Here is a 26,009-nt window from a genome sequence, read left to right on the forward strand (position 1 = left end):
TTTAACTAAATGTAGGAAATATTTCTAATACAGCTGGTAAGTACACAAATGTTTTTGTGAGCAGATTGATTATACACATAGTTTTAAAGCTGATTTAGTATCCAGTAACTGAAAATATTCTTTTTTTAGACCAGTAAGAAAAAGTCAGTTTTGTGCCTTATCAGCTTAACACTTAATATAGATAAAGTAAGTTATAATACACAAACATCAAAGGATAGGGGTAGAGTACAAACCTGAGAACTTGAAAAGATGTGCTGTTTTTTTTTCAAGAAAGCAATGTCTACTCTCTTCAGAAGATTGAGTTTAGGGAAGATTTAAAATTACACCTTTATACAATAGTAATTTTAAATGTACTTGTGAATTTATTTTTTTCAAAACAATGACATTAGCAAAAATTTTACATAGCCTGGATTGAATTCACACACTCAAATAGGCTTTATCAATAATAATGGGGATGAATACATTGCTAGACTATGTCAACGGAGCTAACCCCCACTATGAGTTACAGAAGATTGATACCGTTTTTATTTGATTCTTTCTGGAAATTAAATGCTCTACTAAAATTGTTTACTCCAAATTTTACATTTAGTGAAATAAGATTATCTGCAATAGCTCAGTTAACATCAATAATAAGCTTCAAAAAAGGATTCTGAAAATGCCAGGCAAAATATTTTTTATTGTAGGCAATTATTTAAACTGCATATTTGGCTTTATGCATAATAAGTCATGTGGGAAAAACATCCACATTGCAGATAGATTTCCAGTATCTAGTTTTCTTTTTTTTTGTTTTTTTTTTTCCCGAGCAATGACATTAATGGGATTTTGCCAGGTTATAAAAATGAGGGCGCTCTTGGGAGCTACTTGTAGTTTCCAAGCTGAACGGCAGCACGCACGTAAACACATCGGAAGGTGGATGGCTGGATCTCCCAGTACTGGACTGGGTTGCTGAAAAGGCTCACTCCTGAATAAGAAGCCTTTTTGGTGTTGTATCCGGGTGGGCAGAAGTCGTTAGCGCCGATTACAGAGATATTGTTGTTGTGAAGGTAGACAACCTGCAACCCGAAATAATGGCACATGGTTATTTTTCTCTAAAAAATACAGAGACCGTACAGGTGAACACTACTGAATTCTTTTCAGCATGCTCATCCTTCAGTTTAAATACCTTGATACTCATCAAACCAAATGTTTGATTTCTCTCTCTTTTTAATCTTGTTTTTCCTTTCCTTAGTCTTCCTCATCTCGGTATATGGCATTTCAGTCTTTCCAGATGACTCAGGCTAAAAACATTGTCATCATCCTTGACTCTCCCTGCCTTATACTTTCTGCCCTACCATCAACAAATCCTGCGAGTGTAACCTTAAAAATGCACGTGTAATCCAGTTCTTCTCCCCATATCTATTCCTACAACCTTACCCAAAACCACTATTATCTCCTTCTAAATTGTTGAAGTTGCCCTGATTGTTCTTCCTGTTTCCTCTTTTGCTTTCTTGAAGTCTGTTCTTTCTTTCTCTTTTCTACCTTCCTGCTTTCCTTCCTTCCAGCTATTATTTTAAAAAGTAAGCAAATTATATCATCTTGGCTCAGTACCCCAGAAGCTTCCCACCTCATGCAGAGTAAAATCTAAAGTTCTCACAATGGCTGATACATCCTACTTGATCTGGCCATCCTTCTACTCTGAGCTCATCTTTCTTCACTGTTCAGTCTAACCCCCCTGACCTACTCACTTCTCTTCAACTAGAGCACTGTCCCTCCTCAGGTTGACACACACCATATCCTTCTTTTGCCATAAACTCCAAGATGTCTGCCAGGCTTCTGACTCATGTAATTCATTTATCCTTACCAAAGAAATCTTTCTTGTATCCCATTCTGCTATTTGCTGTTCCAGTTATATTTATTTTTATTCAGAGCAATGATCACTATATTTGTTTTTTGTCTGGTTTGCTTCTCTAAAATAAAAGCTCTATGAAGTGGGAAACCTGTTCTGCTTTGTTTGTGACTATATCTCTGGTGTCTGCTAGAACAGAGTAGATGTTCAATAAATATTTGTTGAATGAATAAATGAATGATTTCATGGTTATTTCATAAATTGTGCCCACATTGAATATTATGTTTTCAGGAAAAAGGTAAAATTATAGATTATTTAAAGAATTACTTAAAATAAGGATGTAATATAGTGAAGTATAAGAGGGTATAGAGTATTAGAATCAAAATTAAAAATCACAAACTCTAAGAAATACTTGAATGTCACTGTATTTGGAATAAGCAGACGTAGAAATTTTTAACAAAAATGTATTCTGTTACAAGTTCTACTCAATGAATACAATATTATAGCTCATTAGAAATTTTTTCCAAAATATATTTTATGGTTATGTTTAAGACAATGGCAATTTGTTCATAGATTTTTATTTTTTTAGCAAAACTAAATATCAGACTTAAAAAGAAGTTTGGAAATGAGCTTTTAGTCCCATTATTTATATGTGAATTCTGAAGAATAGAAGTGATTGATCATAAAACCAAGGCAAAAATATAATGGTAAAGCAATAATTTCTAAAGCAAGCTATAAAATCTATGAGGCCCTTCCTTAAAATAACTGACTTGAAATACTGTTCCACCTACCAGAATATTTGTACTCATATGCTGGTGAAGACTCTTGATTAAGAAAAGGTTTAGAAAGAGAACAATAGATGTCTTACAAAAACAGAAACAAGGGATATTAATATCAAAACAATATCTGTAAAGTATGTATGTGTGTATGTATGTATGTGATTCTCAAACTTTGAAAATTTCTTGTTGTCATTTGACAGTCTCCATTGCTTAACAATAATTAATGTGAAAGGAGAGGTGCTTGGTGAGAGTTTATGGTTAATAGTTAAAATAAGAGAAGGAAATATCAAGACATAAAGCAAGTGTTAGTCTGTGTAAAAAGGAAATTAAATTTCCAACTCATTAGAAGGGGTCAATATTTTCTTACAGCCAGACAAAAATCATTACAAAAAAGAAAGCTACAGTCAAAATATCACATATGAATATAGACAAAAAATTAACAAAATATTAGGAAATTGTGTATCACAATATATAAAAGGACAGTTCACCACGGTCAAAACCAAACATGATTTTTCTCAAGGATGTAAAATTTATTTAATTGGAAATCAATCAAGTTAATATAACATATTAAAGGAATAAAAGCAAAATCACATGATCATCTCAGCAGAAAAAGAAAACATTGGAAGAAAAACACACATTCATGACAAAAATTTTCAGTAAACTAAAAATCAAAGGAAACATTTTTAACTTGATAAAGAGCATCTACAAAAGACTTATAGTTAGCATCATGCCTAATGACAAAAGGTTGATTGCCCTTGTAAAATAGGGATCAAACAAAGATGTCTAATTTCTTTTTTTTTTAAATTGGAGGTCACATGTACCCCAGTGTTCAAAGATGTCTGATTTCATCACTTCTACCAACATTGCATCATAGATTCTAGCCAATGCAATGAAGTAAGAAAAGAAATTTTAAAAATTCAGATAAGAAAGAATAATTAAAATTCTGTTTATTTACAAATTATAAGATCCTGAATGTAGAATATCCAAAAGAATGTATTAAAAGTACTACAACTAAAAACAATTTTAGCACAGGACACTAGCACTAGCACAGAAGATAGATATACAAAAATCAAATGAATTTCTATAAACTAACAAAAAAATTCAAAAATAAAATTAAAAATAAATAAATAAATAAAATTAAAGGAAACCATAACAGCACCAAAAACAACACAAAATTTAGAAATGGACTTAATAAATTGTAAAATTTGCATATTAAAAATGCCAAAATATTGCTGTATTTGAGAAAATAAAGACAAAATAGAAAGATATTCCATGTTTGTGTATTGGAAGACTCAAAGTTATTACAAGAAAAATTCTTCCCTGAATGATCTATAGATTCAACACAGTTCCTATCGAAGCCCTAGCAATCTATTTGAGAAGAAATGAACAAGCTGGCCCTAAAACTTGAATGGAATGCAAAGAAACAGGAGCAGGTAAGATTTTGAAAAATAAGAACAAGGTTAGAGGAACTTCATTTCTAATTTCTAAACATAATCAGAAGTTACAGTTAACAAAAGGTGTAGTACTAGCAAAACAAACTGTGGTATATCCATACAATGAAGTGCAATTCATCAATAGAAATGAATGAATTACTGACACATGCTGTGATATGGGTGACCTAAAATTACTCTGATAAGTGAAAGAAGCCAACCACAAAAGCCACACATTGTATGATTACATTTAGAAATGTCTAGAAAAGAAAAATATATAGAGACAGAAAACAGATGAATAATTTCCTGTGCCTGGGGACGAGGTTGAGAACAACTAGAAATAAATATATAAGAGGCCTATTTTGGAGGTAATAAAAATATTCTAAAACTAGATTGTGGTGATAATTGGATAATTGCATAATTTTGCTAAAAATATTTGGACTATGTGGATATAGAAAAAAAAGTAGAGTAGGTAAAACCCCTAAGAGCCTCTAGAAATGCAGGTAATATGAGTACACGGATGCCAATTAGAAATGGGAAACTAAGAGTAAGGCCCTTCTGAATGTGGGGCCCTTTGTAAATGTCCATGAAATTTGCTGATATTTAACAAAGATTTCAAAATGTCATGTTTCATAATTTTTTCTCTGTGACCACAGTAAGACACAATATATTGGGCTTTTAGTATGTATAATCTTTTTAAAATACATAACTTAAATAACATGTTTGTTTAATTTCCTCAAGGTAACAATGGAAATCTTTTATTATTATATATGAAATCACTATGACTACTTAAAGTAATAAGTATGACTTACATTTATAGATTTATGAATTGTAAAGCTCTATTAGCATATTGAACCACTGAACCGTATCTTCTTATCTTTAAGAATACATGATAACTGATAATTTATATGAAGTTAATTCAGTCACACTGCTAGGTAAACATTGTCTTTTGACCTACAAGATGTCTGTTGAAACTCAAAGTTAAAACTACTATTTTATTTCACATCTATAGATTACAGATGATATCTAACCACTATGTATTTGTTACACTGATCTGTGACTTGAAACTACCCTGCTTCATAAAAAAAAAAAAAAAAAAAAAATTACATTCTGGAAGCAAGTATTATAGTAAGTTCAAGGTAGTAGTCCTAATTTGTAAACAATTAATACTAATTTAAACCTATATGTCTCACAGAACCAGAATGAAAATTCATGTAGAAACATTAAAAATATCTCTCTGCAAAAACATTTCTAAGCAGAACTTCCTGCCTCCTGGCATCCCAGTAGGGATGATTTGCTCCCTAGACATTCCTCACAATAGTTAGTGGCTTTATATTACCTGGATGTACTTATGATCGGCCAGCCCACCAGGCACTTTGACAAGCTTGTTGTTGTTCAAATGAAGTTCCCTCAAATGAGGAGTGTTGGCCAAAGAGCCATTGTCAACAGCAGAGATGCTGTTGAAACTCAGTCCCAACCTGCAACAGAAAACAGAAATGAATGGATCCACTGCACGTGGATGCCTTCTTACAATAGGAAAGGCATTTTTTGTTTTGTTTTGTTTTTGTACTTACTGTCACCTCTGCCTAATGTGATTTTTTCCAAACTATCTGAGCTTGGATAGAGCCCATTTGTTCTTAAGGTTCCATCTCAGATACAGTTAAATCTGTATCTGCTATATGAGCAGATACATATAGCATCTAGTTGTCACCCTCTTTTACTCAGGGGACTGTGTACTTGTGTGTCTTACTTTGAGAAAAGTGACTGCCTTGTATATCTAGTACTAACACAGAGCTTGATGTGATCAAGAGTTGATTGTATAATGAATGCAGTTAACTCAACTGAGGTGAAATGAAAGGGACACTATTACTATCTTGGTCACTTTGTAAATCAAGCAATTGTCTATTTATTGTACAAATTTGTTTGTTGTAAATAAAAAGTGAAAGTTTGTAATGTCAATAAATCTACCTGCCAGAAAGCTTAACAGAAGATGTGTTTGAAAGAGTCTATCAATGACAATCTGTTACTGTCAGAATATGCCTGGTGTCAATATTCCTGGCTTCTGACACTGATCTCTGAGCTATGACCCCTAGAGCCCTGATCTCTGACCCTGATCTTGCCCCCTCTTCCATTTTTCATACAATACCACTCAAGGTTCTGGGTTGCATTTTTTTCACTAAATGTTTAACAAGTGAGAATCTGCAGCTTTGATGTTCCCTCACAGTGCGTCCTAGGTCACTTCACTCATGTTCGACTCTCTGCAACCCTATAGACTGGAGCCTGCTGGGCTCTTCTGTCTATGGGACTCTCCAGGCAAAAATACTGGAGTGGGTTGCTATGCCCTTCTCCAGGGGATCTTCAAGACCCAGGGTTCGAACCTGTGGCTCCTGCATTGGAGGCAGATTCTTTACCACTAAGCCACCATAGAAGCCCTCCCTCACACTAAATCAGATTCAAAACTCAGAAGCAGCTGACTTGAAGACAGAACTACTGTTCCCAACATTCTCGGAATAAGTATCTGTCATAACCAGGGTGCTATCAATCCAAAAGGGCAGAGAGAGATGAGGCAATAAACAGGTGGAAGAGAACCAGAAATCTCTAAGGCAAAGAAAGCAGAAGAATCTCTTGAATTCCTTCAAATTTAGTGAAGAAGACTTGGCCCCTTTTGAAAACTGATTCCTGCTTGCCTTCAGTAAGTTGAGATTTTTGAGCCCTTTTGGGATTCAGATGTTGGCTTAGGGCTTCCCTGGTGGCTCAGCTGGTAAACAATCTGCCTGCAATGCAGGAGACCTGGGTTTGATCCCTGGGTTGGGAAGATCCCCTGGAGAAAGGAACTGCTATCCACTCCAGTATTCTGGCCTGGAGAATTCCATGGACTGAAGAGTCCATGGGATCCGCAAAGAGTTGGACATGACTGAGAGCGACTTTCACTTTAGGTAACCAAAGTCTTCCAGTTTTCATCATGACTTGATATTTGAAATAACTGAGATTAAAATGTACTGATTTTAGGCTCTTAATAACACAGGTGGCTTGCCTTACTTGTTGATTATCAGCCTGGCACCTTGTCTCATAATATCTTGTCTTTCCCTCAGTCTTAAACTATCATCTCTTCTTTCTGGTCTTTCCTTTTCTATTTCAGAACCTTGACTCCTAGTTCTTATAGCACTCCAAGTCTCATATCCAATTTCGACTAATACATTTCTTAGAATATAATATTCCTAATAATCTAATTGAAAGAAACTACATTTTCAATGATTAATTTATATTCACTCATGAAATGTTTTCTAGGACCTATTATGTTAAAGACTTTTGTTCTAGGCTTGTGAGGGCAGAGGAGACATAGCTCAAAAACCATGATTCTTTCCATCAAAGAAAATTCCACCTATTAGGAGAGAATATGGTATATATGCTTAATAAGAAAAGGGAAGTTTGCCTGAAAACCACTTTGTATTCTTGCAGAGGGACATACAGGATTTTCTCTTGATCTAAATAACTAATTGGAATATTTGCCCTGCAACAGTGTTCTGAGATTAGTGGCTGCTTTTTTCTCCTTTTCACAGTTTTGATTTTCAGCACCAATGTACTTCTCATATTCCAGAATCAGGGAGGAGCAAAAACATAAGGATTTGATGCTTTACAAGGTAGACTTTTCTGAACTTGATTCCAAAGAGGAATGTATTTAATCAATTCAAGAACTGAGAAAGTTTGCTTGGCCAGTGGGGCAATTTTCTCTAATTTAATGACTGGAATTCACATCCTTTTAAACAAAAATCTTCATTTCTATTGACCTTCTTAAAGTTTATTAGCTCTTTATGCTTCTGTTTGATAAAAAGTATGTGATGTTAATTTTGAAGTGTGGAATCTTAAAGTCTCCATACCACTTTCAGTACAAAATAAACTTACTTTTCTAAAATGGCACAATATTATGAATGATTTACCACATTTAGAATTTTATACTATTTCCAATCCCTGCTACTTATACTCCTCCTAATACTACTGATAATAATCCAATAATAATAGCTGTCCTAAAGACACTTCTACACAGTGAGAAATGCAACTCATCACCTATAATTCTCTCTAGCTAGAGAGGCCTAATCAACATACAAAGGTAGGCAACACTATTTTGAATATTATTTTCTCCATTAGAGACTAATTAAAATTGCTTTAGATAATGGGTTTCTTATCATTTGAGGCACCAGGGTTACATATTGCAGCTACAGTCACATGCATTTAATACCTTCATCCCTCACGCTCCCCTGGGTCACTGGGGAATACCCACAGAAACAGGGGAAAACTGTACTATATATGCATCTGCTTTTATGTATTTCTCAAAGATAAATGATATGCTTTGTATTTATTTATCCACGGTGAAATTTATGTGCAAAAAAAGAAGTGAGCCAATTTGGCGTAACACTGTGCTTCTCAGCAAGGACATTCAGCAGTACATGTGAATCAGGAGCAGACTGTTCATGAAGACAGCTGAAAGGGTCTGCCAACACTCTCTTTTTACAGCTTCGCCAGATTACAAATATAAAAAAAAATTGAAATTAGGTTAGAAAGCAGAATGGGCATTAATGATCATCTGTAAAGAAAAAAAGTTTAGAAGGATCAGAAAAAAAAAATTTTTTGAGAGTATATTTAATGTCCAGAGAGACATTTTAAACTTTTCAGGTAACAGGAGTTAAAAAATCACATGATATGTATTCTGATACATGCTGTAAAATGCCCAATATTTTCATGTCCTGGTAGCTTTCATTTTAATATATTTTCAAATTCTGAATACTATGTTATAATTACTTAGACTTCTGTTTGATACAATCAAGTTAGAACATATTGAATGAGAATACTGATTTAACCAAATACTAGGTACATATGATATAGCTTAATCTAAAAACAGTATGGTATTCATAAAATATAAGGCTGATACTAGTGGACTTATGATAAGTACACTATTTCATTAGTTTCTTTTTTTAATAATTCAGCAAAGCTGAAGTTTGTGGTTATTAGTAACAAAAACAAAAATTGTGGTACAGGCAAAAAATCATCATGTTTATAATTCTGAGCATAAAGGCACTAATATACTGATCCATTTCACTGATAGAATATTATGAAATAACATTATTACTTAGCCAAATTATTCAGTCCTTTCAGGCTAGCTGCATCAACTTTGGTGATTTTGTTGCCATCGAGATGTAATTCAGTAAGGGAAGGAGGGAGACCTGCAATATGGAAATACAGGAAGTTAAATTAGCAGAGAAATATAATTAGAGAATGTATGAAGACTTAATGCAGACACATGTCATCAATTTTCCAAAAGACATTCAGTTTCAAAGGATTTGCTTTGCATCTTACTCATCAGTTTTGCTTTTCATCTTTTTCCTTCATCCCTTTTACAATAATACATGTTTTCAGAAGTAGTACAAGCCATTTCTACTTTTCTCCTAAATTGATTTTAACAAACTGTTTGCTATGTAGTCGATTACCATGAAGTAGATTTTTGTCCTAGGCACTGCGGATACATTGTAGAAGTGAAGTCAAACTTTGAATCTCATTAGTTTCTCACACCTTTATTAACGGGTTCATACTGCCATTGACAAAGGATAATGCCTCTAAAATGAAGCTTTTGGCATTTGAAGTATAAATAAGTAATTATGGATAAGTTCAAACTTATATAGAAACAAACTTAATCATGTATTTCATTACTGAGATTCATTAATAACTCTTATATACTGTGTTGGCTTTAGTTTTAATCAATTTTTCCATAAAAACATCAAATGTTTCTGCAACATGATGTGTAGAAAGAGCTTACTTGATCCTTTTAAATTTAAATTAAATTAAGACTGTTTCTTTATACTAGAGGAGTACAGAGTCCTATAATCAAGTGATCTGCCATATGTAGGACACCTGGGGAAATAATTTGAAATCCAATGCACCAACTAAACCTCTGGATAGTACCTCCTGAATGTCTATGACCTCTAAAAATGTAGTAATGTAAGTATAAAAGTTTAAATACTATATTTTCATTTCCTCTTGCCATCTGAGAATCTATTATGTTTTTATACAGTTTTTAAAAACCTACATATTGTTCCATTTACAAGGACAGCAACAACTACAAAGAAAACAGCAAATTGGTTACATGGAGAACTAACATCTGCTTAGCAGATAGGGTTGGTTGTTTATAATGAATAAAATTGGAAAATCACAGGTTATGTTTGGCTTGAAATTTTCACTACATCCCACTGAACTCAGTCAAGACATTTTATTTAATGTAAAAGCTTATTCAATATTTGATTTGAAAATGACTATTAATTTCTCAACAGTAGTATGATTTGTGTGGGAGATACCAAAGAAAGGGACTTCTGTTTACTGTCTGTTGTGTGCTGAACACTGAGATTAGCATTTTCCTAATCTAGCTCATGTAAGTTTTTTCAATATATAAATTATTTTTCATTAATTCTGATTCATTGATGAAGAAACAGAGATTCACAGTTACCCATTTTGTAGATTATCTAGCTAGTAAGTGGGGACTGTGTTATGCTCCCAGATGGCCAAAGAGAATAACATGCTCTTCACTGAAGAAAATGAAATAACAGTGGCATGATTCTTGCAGGTAAATGTCAGGAAATCACAGTCAATAAGGACTAAGGAATTTCAATCACTTTAGTCTCAGAATACATAAATGTGGATTTTTTTAAAATACTCACATAAATAAAGCAAGTGAGTATATAGCAAAACAGCGAATGTACATCCTTTCTTCCCTGTCACTACGAAAAGGTGTTAAGAAATGTAGTATCTCTGGAACAACAATTATCATCACATCCCTAGTTCTTACCTCATTTCTAAGTGTCTTCCCTTTGGGGACATCAGTTTCCCAAAAGGAAAGTTATGGTAAGTTTCACTGTGAAAGAGAAGTTTGCAATAGGAGGATAGAGAGATCCAAATTTATAAAGAACATCATTAGTCTCTGCCACAGTAGCATTTAGCCAAAGATTCTACACCTGTTACTGTTTTTCTCTTTCCCTTTTCCATTTTTAAGATAAAATATATTGAGAGCTTACTTTGGGCCAGATACTGTGTATGTACAAGTCTTATTTATATCTATTAATCCTCACAAATATTCTATAAGAGGTGTCACTAATACCACCATTTTATAGGTGGCAAAACTGAGGTTTTAGAAATGTGGAGTAATAAGCCTGAAGTCACGGGATAACTAAATGACTGAGTCAGTCCTCTCTCCCAAGTAGGTCTAACTTCAGAGCGTGAACTTAAAATCTCTCTACTCTACCCCACTGCCTTTTGACATCACTCAGTGATTGGAGATAACACGTGGAAATTAAGACTCCTGGCAAGAGGATACGTTCAGGCATAAGGGTACCAGTCTAGGAAAGGTAGACTCATACATGACATAGGTATAAATATGCACAGGCAGAAGGACCTAAGACGGCAGCAGAATGAAATGGTCAAACACACGAGCTATGGCATCAGCCCAGCACAACCCAGCTGTGCCACTGCCTAGCTTGGAGGCTTTGGTCACAATTCACTTTATGTCTTTCAGTTTATCTTCCTCAATTATTAGACAGGTGTGATTCATATAACAGAAGCCAAGAAAAGCATTTGGAATAATATAACAGAATTCATGAAAAGCATTTGGCACAAGTGCTTAATAAAACTGAGTTATTATGATTTTAATTCTATTAAGAATTTAGTAAATAAAAGTAAGTAGAGAAGATGAGAAAAGAGCACCTAGCATAATAATAAATAGATATAAGAAATCAAGGAAAACTGATCACTAGGTGATGAAATGTGTTACTGAAATATATTTAGGAGATGTAATTAGAAGTACAGCAAAATCAAAGAATGTGCTTTAATGCAAGTCATCTGGTAGCACGAAGTAATAAAAAATACCTGGACTTTAAATTCCAGCTACTTTATACTTTACCTCCTACAGCTCTAAGGCTTTAGAGAATATATGTGTGTGTGTGTGTGTATAATAAAATGTACTATTGTAAGTGTAAATTAAAATATATTTACAAACATAAAATCCCTGCACTGGTGATGTAAAAATTACCTATTACCATGTAACAAATCAGAGACTCAATATGAAAGTACTATGTGAACTATAAATCAATCTCCTCTCATCTATCTGTCTATCATCTGTCTATTGATCTATCATCTATCATCTATACCAGTAGTTGCTATCAATGGGCATCAAAAACGCTTTGTAGCAAAAATATTATAGAGAGGGCAAGGGGTAGTAAGAACCATCCTATGGACTAAGTACTCTCTAGACCTGAAATTTCAGTAGAAGCACAATAAAGGATAATTGTTTCCTGTGGGCAAGTAACCTGTATTTTGTATCAGTTCAAGAACAAGACATCTAAACTGAGGAAAGGCCAGGTTGAGGGGAAAATTGGAGAATACAGAGGTGGTTTTGTGTGACTGAAATACCAGGGACCAGAAAAATGTGAAAATTAGAGAAACTTATTTTTGCTGATTTGTTGGCTTAAAAACCTCTCCTGTCTAAACCTTAGAATGGTGAACTTAACCCTGTGACTGTGTGATGATTGCTGTTTACTTGCCTGGCTTTGCTCTCGGCAATAAGCTTCTTGAAGGCAGGCCTATACCTATTCACTGCCCTGTCTCCATGCTTATACTTTGCCTAAGCTAAATGAGTGTTTCAAATACTTTTAATGATTAATAGAAGGTAACAGTTACCCACTACTTATTTACAGGCCAGATATTTTTCTATGTATTTAATTTTAAAACAATCCAATGAAGTGGATTATTATATTATTACCACTTTACAGATTTTACAAATGTGTCATAGATGGTGAATAACTTGTCCAAGATCATACAGCCAAATAGTGACAGTCTGAACTCAAGCAAACTCCAAAATCCACACTCTTTACAACATACAACCACCACTCTTAAAAGAGCGTGACCATTTTAGATCCTGTTATTAAGATAGTAATGACTAGAATGTCCTAAAATGCAATGGAATTCACTATGGGATTAGAGACTCAAAGTAAAAATTGGCTCAGTTTCAGACATTCTTCCATGGTATCATTTTTTTAAAACAAAGTACTACAAAAGCAATCTGTTTTTTTTTTAAATAACTGTAATCTTTTCTTTATGATATCACAGTTCTATAATTTAAAATCATTGTGTGTTAACTTGCATCTTACATTAGATGTAAGTATCTTTATAGCTGAAAGAGTCTAGCCATCTCTACAATCAGCCTGGATGGCCCTGTGGCCAGCTAGTTTTACTGGAATACTTCAAGGGATAGAGAATTTACTAGAAATAATGTTGGCCACTTGAGTCACCATTCAAATTTTCAAAGCCAATTTTTTTTTTTAGTGCCAAAGCTTTTGGATTTAGATATTCATATTGCTTTGAAGACCCATGGCTGATTCAAGTCAATGTATGGCAAAAACCACTACAATATTATAAAGTAATTAGCTTCCAGTCAAAATAAATAAATTGATTTTTTTTAAAAAAAGAATATCAAATGAACAAAATATATTAAAAAAAAGAACTTTCATCACCTTGAGGGATGGTGGTTATATTAGTGTCAGCAATGCGGATGTAGGAGAGCTTCTTCATTCCCTGAAAGGCTCCATTTTCAATGCCTGAGCTCTTCAGTGGGTTGGTGCCAAGTTCTACAAATGCAATAAGTGCAAAACTTTTAGAGGACAACCTGAGGAAATTGCAAGCCAGAGTAGTGTCTGCTCAACAAGAAAAACTTGGATCAGTAACAACTTGACTGAAAATACAAAAGAGAAATTAAAGGGCTTATGTCTCAAAGGGATGGCAAAATGTGGTAAAAGTTTCCCTTATTAAAACAACCAAAAACAATAACATCAACAAAAATGATTTAGGAAAAAGTAATAATATAAAAAACAATAACAATAAAATTACTTAAGGTCCATACACAGGTTTGCCTAGAAATCAACAAAAGTGAGTGTTTATAAATCACACTTGTTATAGGGCAATTACTAAGATATAGTAAAATACTGTTAAATGATATGAATCTAGCATTTTGTAAGCCAATTATAATATGACAAATATTTTACCACACATAGAGAAAAACATTAGAACACATTATTTAAAGCAAATGATTTATAGATGTTCAGACTAGAATAAATTCTAATAATGTAAAGGTATTCTCCAAATATCTCTAATTAAGCACAGCTTAATTCCATCCTGCATCCTGGGCCTGCAGTAGGTAGTATAGCATCAGCCCTAGAGACTTCTTCCTACATTTTCAGATCCTCAAGTTCAAGAATAAAAATTTTGTAAGGCACAGATTCAATACCCATTTCTCCTGGCCTAGCTACTGTTATTTCTACATGCTTTAAGAGCTGTAAATTCTAGCTAATTTACCTTCCTGTAGCTAAAGCTTACTTGTAATCTCTTAAGGTGGACCTTGAATCCTGGTTTTAGAGCTATAAGAATATCTGTACCTACGACGATCATCTGGTTCAATCCATTGAACACAGACTTTCGCACTTTGGTGATCTCGTTCTCATGGACACGCAGCTCCTGAAGAGTTTTGGGCATTTTCTCTGGCAATTCCTTCAGTTGATTCTTGGACAGATAAAGTCGTTCCAATTTCACCAAAGGGGCAAATGCCCCAGGGCTGATTTTGCTAATTTTGTTGTTGATGAGAATCAGTGTCTGTAGATAGTGAACAAAAGGAACATCTTAATTCCAGAACCTTCCACACATAAATATGTATGTCAAGCAAGTGTGTAATTTCATTCCATTTATGGGACTAGCAGAGAAATCTGCAAAATTAGAAGAAATTGGAAAAAAATTAAACTGATCTGATTACTTGAAAAGCACATGAGAATCTGAACACCGGGAGAAAAGGGGAGAGAAATTTGATAAAATGCAGGTTATACATACAGAGATATAGATATTTAATTTTTAAACAATAAATGCTCCAAAATATTGAAATTACTAGAGTCACCTGGAAAGAATCTAGTGCCATAGACATCTATTCTCCAGTCAGCTTTTCAAGCTATAAGTCCATCTTCATTGGCTGTTGTCATGGAATCCACTATAAAATGGTGGCACTAATTTATACCATCACCAACAATGCAAGAGAGTAAAATTATCCCATAACCTCACAGAATGTGATATAATCATTTTCCAAAAGTTTGCAAATCAACACATTATGTTGTAGCTCATTGCTTTACTTTGCATTACCTTGTCTCTTGAGAGATTAAAGAAATTTCCTTTTCTTTTGCTACCATTTACTTTATTTTTTGGAGGAAAAGGATTGCTTGGTCACAAAACTTCTCATTTTTCTTAATGTTTAATGTATTTAAAAACTGATTTATGGATACATTATATTTTCCTTCTGCTTTTGCACATTTTGTACATAATGGTTTTATGTAGTCAAATATGTTAATTTTTTGTAATTTTAAAATGTGTGTTTCTAAGTTCTCCTAATGTAGGAAATTACTTGTAATCCATTATTGTTATACTATAGATACTGCTATACCTACTTTTGGACTACCTCAATTATCTTCCAATGATCTATGTGTATACAGAACCACACTGCATTATGTCAACTTGTTGACTTATCATAAGGAATTTAGGATAATTTTATCAAGATCTAAGAAACTTCTATTTTCAATTGTGGTTTGTTTTTAGGCACATGTGAAAATGAAAATGCAAGAAAGGAACAAGAGGAATAGAAGAGTGGGAACTTTCCATCTCAAAAATGTAAGACTATTTTTGGAAGGTAATAGCTAGTTTAATAACCCATGTACATTCTCATGTAGTTCACATTATTTGATTAATTAAAACTTATTACAAATAATAAGTTAATAATCTTTTTAACTAATCCTAACAGGTGAATTGTTTGATTAAAATAAAATCCTAGGAAATTTCAGTAACTATTACAGAAAGTTAAAAAAAAAAAAATGAAGGTTAAAGTCTTAGGAAATTGATATTAATAAGCAAAATGTCCAGAAAAATCAGTAAAAGCCAGAGCTAGAGGAGAGAAGAGAGGACTTGCATCATTAAAAAAGTCAAAATGGTGGATGCTTAATTATAAACACACGACGTCCTTAACTGCCATCCATGGAAGGAAATTCTGAAAGCCTGATATAATTAAATGCATTAAACCTGGTCTGAAAAATACGTCTTATTTTATGTTGAATGTTGAAACCTATTATGAAGAGTCAACCTGCTGATTACCTGCCATTTCAGGTAATAAAATATTGCTTCTTTTACTAGATAATAACTAGATAATGTCTCTACTAGTGAGTATGCTATAGTAATAACTGCTGCTATATTTTGGAGGTGGTGTGACATTTGTCCCCAGTTATTTTTTCAGTGAAGCAGAAATAATAATAACACCTACAGGGGCTTGTTGTAAGGACTAAAAAAAATCAATCATGTATATAGACTGCTTTCTTGCAAAGTAACTTTCAAATAACATTGTTTGTAGAAAAGGTCTAGTCCAGCAAAAAGAATCTCCACTGAAAAATAAATAAACTTCAAGTTTTGATCATCATGATATAAAGTGAACTGTTAGTTGCTCAGTTGTGTCTGACTCTTGGTGACCCCATGGACTTTAGCCTGCCAGGCTCTTCTATCCATGGGATTCTTCAGGCAAGACTGGAGTGGGCTGCCATTCCCTTATCCAGGGAATCTTCCGGACCCAGGAAATGAACCCAGGTTTCTTGCCTTGTAGGCAGATTCTTTTCCAAGACCTGTATAAATTAGAGTTTCATATAAAACAGATCCACATGTGAAAAAAGTCACTCATGTCTATTTAGTACTGCTGAGAATGGCTAACATTAGTTCTATACACAGGGATAGATATTTAGGAAAGCATAGTTTATAAAATTATATGGCAAATGTTGATATGGCAAAAAATGGACTAATTACATTGACTAATGACAAAGCGCAGATAAACCAGAGAGTCAAAGGTAAACCATGTATATTGTTCAGGAGATCAGCTGATGAAAAGAAGAAAGACAAGCAGAAATGGACTATCATTATTTAGATAACAGGCTGAGAGAAGCCAAATTAGGAGGGGCACTGTTGCTTGAGGATCAGAAAATGCCCTGAGTGCCATTTAACCTAAAAGTGAAGCACAGGCTCAAAAAATCAGAACTACCTACTTCTTTGTAACTAAAGAAAAAGTGATGTAGCCTGGTAGGTAGGGGAGAGGTGATGAAAAAGTGACTGGCAATAGAAATAGGGTGAAGGAGGAGTAAAAGCATTTTCACCACCTTCATCAAAGAAAGTAGTCAAAAAGTACAGACTTCCAGTTTTAAGGCCAATAAGTACTGGGAATGTAATGTACAAAATGACAATAGTGAACTCTGCTGTATGGTATGCCTGAACATTGCTAAGAGAGTAAATCCTATGAGTTCTCATCACAAAGAACACATTTGTTTTTCTTCTTTTCTAATATCTGTATGAGACGATAGATATTAATTAAACATACTATGGTAATCACTTCACAATATATGTATGCCAAGTTATCATGCTGTACTCCTTGAAGTTGTATGAAAGTGAAAGTGTTAGTCACTCAGGTGACTCTTTGTGACGCTATGGACTGAAGCCCACCAGGTTCCTCTGCCCATGGATTTCTCAGGCAAGAACAGTGAAGTGGGTTGCTATTTCCTTCTCCAGGGGATCCTCCCAACCCAGGGATCGAACCAAGGTCTCCTGCATTGCAGGCAGATTCTTTACTGGCTGAGTCATCAGGGTATCCCTGGTGAAGATATATAATGCTGTATATTAATTATATTTCAATAAAATTGAAAGAAAAAGTGTTGAAATCCAACTTAATAGTATGTACAACTTTCCCCAAAGCCACTAATGTAGGGCTCACACTGTACGAGGGATTGTTTTAAGGGATTTTATTGTTACTATCATATTTACAGGCAATTATAAGTGCATGGACTTGAGCCAGACTGCTCCTGAGTTTAGAGCTCAAGCTCTGGCTGTTATCTGCTGTGTAACGATAAGCAAGTAGCATAACCACACTGTGCCTGTGTGCCCTCATCTGTATTAAGGTGTTATCTAGAGTGTCTACTTCATTAGAACAATTATAGTAATTAAATAAGTTAATGAATATAAGATTTTAGAAACAGTGCTTAGTACGTGTGTGTGAAAGTCGCTCAGTTGTGTCTGACTCTTTGCAGACCCCATGGACTATACAGTCCATAGAATTCTCCATGCCAGAATACTGGAGTGGGTAGCCAGGGGATCCCCTTCTCCAGGTGATCTTCCCAACCCAGGGATTGAACTCAGGATTCCTGCATGGCAGGTGGATTCTTTACCAGCTTAGCCACCAGGGAAGCCCCATAGTAATGACTAAAAAAGTGCTTGGCTTTTTGAAAATTAAAGCACTGTAGAATTTAAAGACTCTTTCAATCAATCAAAAAAAAAAAAAAAAACCTATCCATTAAATCCAAAAAAAGAACAAATGTTTGCTATTATCAGTTCTTGACAATGTTTGTTCATCTTTAATTAAAACAAAAGTTTTTTACTAGATTTATTTCCCAGGTGACTCAATGGTAAAGAATCTGCCTGCCAACACATAAGACACAGGAGACACGGATTTGATCACTGGGTTGGGAAGATTCCCTGAAGGAGGAAATGGCAACCCACTCTTCTATTCTTGCCTGGAGAATCCCATGGACAGAGGAGCCTGGTGGGCTACAGCCCATGGGATTGCAGAGTCAGACACAACTGGGCAAGAATGCAATTAAACTTTAATTCAAAGAAAATACATAGAATGTTGGATTATAATGTTTAACTTTCCATTATTTTATAGAATAATTGCTTATATTTATGCTATTTATAAGAATACGACTACTCTCAAGCAGTACGTACCGCTGATAGTGAGGCGCAATTGTAAACTGAAAAAATTCAAAGTCGGACATGACTGAGCAACTGAACTGACTGAGGGAAATAAAGCAACATTTTTCTCTTAAATCCTTTCCATTTTAATCCTTGGTAAATTTTTATTTCTCTCCCTTCTCATTCAAGGGTGGCTTTCCTTGCTAAAATTATGATGTTTATTTGCATAATAACAAGGATAGAAATGATCATGAATGAAAGAGTAAGAGAAAAATAGCTGTTTAACATCCTCTAAATGTTTAGAAGCTCTAATAAACTCTCTCTCTTCTTTCAGTATTTACTTTAAATTAGAAAGAAAGGGATTGCCAAGATGATAAATTGCTTAAAAACATACTTAGGAGGGGATCAGGCAAAGAAAGAACACATTACTACAAACATCAGATTTAGTGAGAAGGTCACAGAGCTAGGTATCTCTTATTTAAGGTATGAGGAGTTTAAACAAACTTTTGAGATGATATTTAAACAAACAGGAAGTTGAGATCAAGAGACTTTTCCTTTCTTAAAAAGTAGTTTGAGGGTAAATTTATGCAAATAAAATGAAGCATTTTATATTTTTGTTTACTGAAGCTATATATTCATTTTTTTATTATTGCTTCTTTTAACTTGTTCAATAGTTGGTTTAAATAATCACTAACAAACTTAGTTGGCATCTCCATCAGCTCACTCCCAGTGAAATCAGAACATGGAAATAGAGGAAGGTGAGTAGAGTCCCATGCCCTGTGTCCTGTCAGTGGAGAAGGATCCCACTGGTCCAGGGTTCACCTCCAGCTCAGGCCTCAGCTTCCACTATTTTGGAGTCTGTATCTTTCACTTTAGCCATCTTCTATTCTTGTCTCTTGATCATTTTCTTCTGCCTTTCCTTCCTCTTGCACAGAAAACTCTTCTCTTCCTTTCAAAATTCTGCTAATCCTCTATGACCCTTTTGTCTCATATTATCTCAAAACCCTATCTGGATAACCTGATGTAGGAACATGTCTCTTTTTTTCTCATCATTAGTGCCCACAATATTCACTACTTATATCATAATGTGCCTATATTACTTCAGTAATTTGATGATGTCATTTTATTATGTGCTATTATGTTTATTAACTGTTTCATGAGCAATCTTAAAATGTCAAGGAAAAATTCTTTGCTTCCTTTTTAAAATCTGGTAAATTTTCTCCCACTGGGTAAATGTTGCTTTTCTCATCCTGGCTGTTCGAAGGTTGATAAGTACATAGTGTCTTGATCGTGACATCCCTTTTCTGTTGGAATCCTGACTGGTAGACTGTGTTACCTTATAATAGACTAGAGGTAAGTGAAAAATCAGAATACACACACAGATACAGATAAGAATTCAGCACGTGCATGCTCAATCGGTCAGTTGTGTTCGACTCTTAGTGACCCCGTGGACAGAATCAGCCTGCCAGGCTTCTTTGTCCATCGAATGCTCCAGGCAAGAATACTGGAGTGGGTTGCCATGCCCTCCTCCAGGGGATTTTCCCAACCCAGGGATCAAACCCATGTCTCTTGAGCCTGCTAAAGAAAACAGAACAATGAAATAAACTAAGATCAGTCCAGTTTGTTCCACTGTTGAAACAGGTTCTGGAAAGATATTGGAAAGAGAAAGATTTTTATCAGTGAAATGTGAGAAGATTAAGATATAATGCATCTTTTAGAAAGCCGATAGTAAAGCTACATAGGCGTTGTTGCTGGTGGTCAGTCTCTCAGTCATGTTTGACTCTCTTGTGACCCCATGAAATGTAGCTCGCCAGGCTCCTCTGTCCATGGGATTTCTCAGGCAAGAATACTGGAGTGGGTTCCCACTTCCTTCTCCAGAGGATCTTGCCGGCCCAGGGATCAAACCCAAGTCTCCTGCATTGGCAGGCAGGTTCTTTACCACTGAGCCACATGGGAAGCCTATATAGGGGTATATGTGAGAAAATTGGCTCTATTTTTAGGGGTTAATACCATGCTTTACTCCATCACTCCCTAAAAAGAGAATATAATAAACACTTATGTGCTTATTTATTACCACAGAGCACTCTTGACCTTACCTAAGTTTTGTTTTCAAAAATACTTTGAGTCAGATCTTGTTATAGCTCAAGAAAATGGCAATTCTTACATGAAGGTTCTTCAGGTTCTTAAAGTCTCCATCTTTGATCTCAGTTATTTTGTTGTTTTGCAGGTCCAGCAGCGCAGTATCGGGAGGAAGGTCTTTTGGCACTGCGTCCAGACCTAGCAGGGGAGGAAAAGCAACATGGAGTCAAAAGGGACACATGACCACAGAGTCACAAAGAATGTGTTTACAGAGATAGTAGTGTTTCAGTGATAGGTCTCCACTATCACATTTGTCTTCTTCTAGGAATTATATCAACTGTTGTTTAAAATATCTGCTTTACCTTTTCTAACAAAGTCTAAGGATTTATTTTTTTAAAAAATCATAAACAGAGCACACTATTTACCCATGTAATTACTCTTTTGCATAAAAGAAAAATTAATCGTTTGCCAGGTATGGTTCACATGTCTCAGTACACAGTGTGTTCACCTCTTTGTTCTTATTTTAGAGAGTCATTTCTTTGATAAGTGTTAAGTGGGAGTGATTTGTAAATCTATACCTTTCTATATAAGCATGCGTTCAGTAGAGAACTTTAACCAAATCATCAAATATTCTTTTGATAAACTTAGCACTATCACAGATCTAATATAAAATTAAAATTATGTGAGTATGTAACCATGCTGTTGTGTCAACACTTGAAAATTTATTCAAACTTTTGGGAGAATGGTTCTTTCAGTTTTAATTAACAAAACAGTATCAATTTTATGACTATTAATCAGAATAAAATGAATAAAATATGTGATTGTAACTTCTCTAAAATGTATGATACAAAGCGTTACTTTTAGACTTTAAATTTGGATCTAAATAACTGAATTTTTAGTTTATGAATGCAAATACATTGAAAAACTAAATGTTCTATGGCATTAAAAAGACATTTTCATAGTCATTCCACTAGATGTATAAGGATAAATTGCTTTTATTCAAAAGGCATGGCATTTAAAGTAAATTATCATGATGAATGTTAATGGAGATAATATTAAATTATGAGGCCTTTTGCCTTGCTTTCTTCCATTGGCTTTGTCCCATATTAATATAAGATGATATTTTATTAACTCAAATTCATATACATTTTCATATTAATATTTTAAGATTGTATAACAAATCAGAAGTGCTTTTTAACCTCTTCATTATATCTGAAACTTGAAGTGCTGAAGATTATTCTTTCATTCATTCAATAAAGGCTTATTGAATGTTTTTAGACATCATTAATTTATTAGGCAAGCCCTGCCAGGCACAAGATAGAAATTGCCCAAATTCTCATGGAAAAAAGAATTCAATCTACTGTTTTCAATTAAAAGGAAAATTACAACAGGATATATAATGACTAGGTTGGGAAGATATCTTTTCGATTTTTATCATACATAAGCATATAAAGGTAGATTATCAAGGTAACCATATTTATATTTTCATATTTGCTTGGTAATTACAGAAAAGGTATCTGAAATCACCTTTCTACTTTCTTCCCGAAGAATTTTTCACATTATCACTGATCTGATGATAGTGGAAAAAAGTCTATAGTTTCCAATTCAGTGGTCAGCTATGGTTATAAATTCGAACATCAAAATGCAGGTGATTCTGCACATGCATAAATATATTCTAAGAACTAACTACGGAAATAGTTCACAGAGGAATAACAGAAATGAAGTGTTTTCAGTGACAAACAGCAAACCACGGAACAGCCACCTTGTAGGAGGATATTTAACTGCACTATATACACTCATGATCATTGCCATTTTCAGAAATGTCAGTTTGCTAATTTCATGCAATTAAGGAGTGTCAGACTTCTGCCAAATCTTTGATAATTAGTGTTCTTTAACGAAGAAAAGACACGTTTCCTTTCATTTGGAAAAAAGTTACTGCCTACGTTTTATTATTACTTCATGGGCTTCTTTGTCCAAGGCTTAATTCCCACTTTTGCTTACTTTTATACATTTTTGAATGTGAATTCTAGTGTTCAGTGTCAAAATTGCCATAACAGTTGTTCAGTGCCAAAGTGCAGGTTCATTTCAAATGTGGACAAAAAATGATATATCTGGCTGGCTGATCATTTTGATTATTTATGTTGTCATTCTAGAATTTTATAATAACAAAAATTGCGTGAGATGAATTATATACATCGTTCCCCTGATGATTTACCATAAAAACATCAGGTTTGTGGCTTTTGCAGCTTAGTTCTTAGAGAGTCATCTTAATGATTAAAATCATAACCCTACAATCTCTGAATTACTAGAAAACTCATATTCACTTGAGGGACTTAACAGATTTGTATTCTATTATTAAAACTTTGTATTTGCATAGCTTTACAATTTATAAAAAATGAAAATATGTTACCTCATTAATCTCACAGCAATCAAATGAAATAGGTAAGGCAATATGATAATTTCATTTTTTCAGAAAGTTTTTAGAAAAAGTTCAGTGACATGAACAAGCTCATGTAACTGGAGTGACAAAACGCAGATGAAAAGACTATTCTCTTGGTTTCCAACAGGATATTATTTTTTTTTCCCTGTCATCCCTATTTGTATCCCTAATAAGAACTGTTCTGACATCAGACTCAATAACATACTGAAAGGGCTAGATAAGGCATTAGAGAGCTAACTAAGCTCACTCAGAAATTACAGGAAGAATATACGAAGGGGAAATAATCCTAGCTATGTATTTTTAGAATGTCACAAAGGGAAGGACCATTAAATATCAGCTAGTCTTTGATTCCTAAATGCTGCTCAGGTAGACTCTATGATGATGTTCTTATCAGTCTGTGTCAAAATCAGAAACCTATAGGGAAATTTGGTTATTTGGTTTTTGCAACCTATTTGGAAATTTGGTTTTAATATAAATTATCAGATATACATATATATGTGCACACACACCTTTGTGAGGCTAGCTCCTGCCTCCATTTAAAATATACCTTCTTTTTAAAAAAGGTAATTATTTGGCTGCTCCAGGTCTTAGTTGTGAAACTCGGGATCCTTACATATTCTTATTCAATACACACTTGTCCAACCCCATTGAAAGATGGAGTCAAATTCTCCTCCCTTCAAATTTGGCATGGCCTTATGATGTCTCTCAGAACTAAGGGGCTGTGGTGAAGGTGACACGGCATGACTTTTGGAACTAGGTCAGAAAAAGCTGTTTCTACCCAGTTCTTCTGGGATGTTTGCTCTGGGGACAGTGTGGGGTCATGTAAGTTGAGTCTGTCTACATAGAGACCGCTGTGCTGGTGAGGCCACCTGAAGACCCTCGAGATGACAGAAGAGCTGAGCTCCCAGGCAAGAGCAGCACCAACTGTCAGTCGCTAGAGCGAGCTGCCTTGAGGTGACCCACACTGGGTCAGCCTCACCATGGTTATGGCCTCAGCCAACACGCATGCGTGCTAAGTCACATCTGACTCTGCGACCCTGTGGACCATAGCCCGCCAGGCTCCTCTGTCCGTGGGGTTCTCCAGGCAAGAATACTGGAGTGGGTTGCTCTGCACTCCTCCAGGGGATCTTCCCGCCCCAGGGATGGAACCACATCTCTTATATCTCCTACACTGGCAGGTGGGTTCTTTACCACTAGCGCCATCTGGGAAATCATGGCCACCTGACTGCAAATGCCTAAGAGACCCCAAGGGAGAGCAGCCCTTCTAAGACCCGCTCAAATTTTCTGTAGCTTAAATTATGAGCAAATAAAATTATTTTTTAGTCACTAAGTTTTGAGATAATATTTATTCAAAATAGTAACAGGAACAAAGTGGTTTCCTAAATCTAATTATTTTTCAATGAGCATTCTTTAATAGAATTCTAAATCTTTTGTTAAAACACAATTGTTTTCAAGCCTAGACTGAATTATTTAGTTGCTCTTCCAAATTCAGTAAAGGAAACTTTATCTTCTTTAAAATTGGGTTATTAATTAAAGTAAATAAAACTCTATTTAAGACATTACCAAGAAATCATTTCTGAAATAAAGGCAAATAAGAAGTGTAATTTTTTTTCTAGTTGTCTCAGTGATGAATGGTATTGTTGTGCTAGTAAATTTCAGCAATCTGGTAAACATCTTGTTGGACAAAGGCCAGGATGTCCTAAAATACCATGCCTTTTTTGTTGTTTTCTGCCCTGTGGCAGGGGTCCAAACTGCAAGATTTATTCTCATTGACTTCCAACACTTTTTTAATATTTCTGTCTCCAAGGTAATAATCAAGACAGTGGTGATACACTTAGTTTTGACACATGACCAGTATAATATAATGGAGTCCTAGGTCCATCAAAAAACGTTTCTGCTAAAGGCATGCACATTTCCCTCTTCTCCTAAAAATGGCAATTTAACACTGATGGCAGTGGATTCAGAAATATGAAAACTTCCCTTTAATTTAATTCTCTTTCCAAATAACTTAAGGAAAATTTGAGTTTCCTGATTCTTTGTGTGTGTGTGTGTGTGTTCAGTTGTGTCCAACTGTTTGGGACCCCGTGGACTGTATCCTGCCAGGCTCTTCTGTCCATGAGATTTTTCAAGGCAAGAACATTGGCACAGGTTGCCATTTCCTTCTCCAGGGGATCTTCCTGACCCAGGGATCAAATTTGCATTTCCTGCATTGGCAGGCAGACTCTTTACCCCGAGCCACCTGGGAAACCCACTCCTGGTTCTATGTGTGTGTCAATCGTTCAGACATGTTCTACTCTTTGCAACTCCTTGGACTGTAACCTGCCAGGCTCCTCTGTCCAGGGAATTCTCCAGGCAAGAATACTGCAGGGAGTTGCCATTCCCTTCCCCAGGGGATCTTCCTGACCCAAGGATTCAAACCAGGTCTCCCACATTGCGGGCAGATTCTTTTCCCCTGAGCCACCTGGGAAGACCACTCCTGGTTCTATAGTCATCCTCAAAAAGATTAAGAAAGGATACACTACAGCTTCATGACTCCTAATTTCTAGTCAGTCATGTTCTACCCTCTTTCGAGCTCGATAGAGTCAAAAAAATAGAATTAAGCACTCATTCAAGCACTA

At 34.9% G+C, this 26,009-nt stretch overlaps 1 protein-coding gene across 2 annotated transcripts in view; it reads right to left on the bottom strand.

Annotated features, from left to right (window-relative positions):
- Nucleotides 1-339: 339 nt before the first annotated feature.
- The window catches only part of DCN (decorin), a 36,261-nt gene continuing 10,591 nt past the window's right edge, over nucleotides 340-26,009 (bottom strand). For both annotated transcript variants that reach the window (XM_061125648.1, XM_061125653.1), the window contains exons 3-8: nucleotides 21,037-21,149; nucleotides 14,501-14,714; nucleotides 13,583-13,696; nucleotides 9,160-9,253; nucleotides 5,374-5,512; nucleotides 340-1,052 (exon numbers count right to left, since the gene is read on the bottom strand). In XM_061125648.1, coding sequence (XP_060981631.1) covers nucleotides 858-1,052; nucleotides 5,374-5,512; nucleotides 9,160-9,253; nucleotides 13,583-13,696; nucleotides 14,501-14,714; nucleotides 21,037-21,149 — 869 coding nt within the window. In that variant the 3' untranslated portion in view covers nucleotides 340-857. The remainder of the gene's footprint in view (nucleotides 1,053-5,373; nucleotides 5,513-9,159; nucleotides 9,254-13,582; nucleotides 13,697-14,500; nucleotides 14,715-21,036; nucleotides 21,150-26,009) is intronic.

The sequence above is a fragment of the Dama dama genome, chromosome 3 (genome assembly GCF_033118175.1).
Source record: "Dama dama isolate Ldn47 chromosome 3, ASM3311817v1, whole genome shotgun sequence".
NCBI lineage: Eukaryota > Metazoa > Chordata > Mammalia > Artiodactyla > Cervidae > Dama > Dama dama.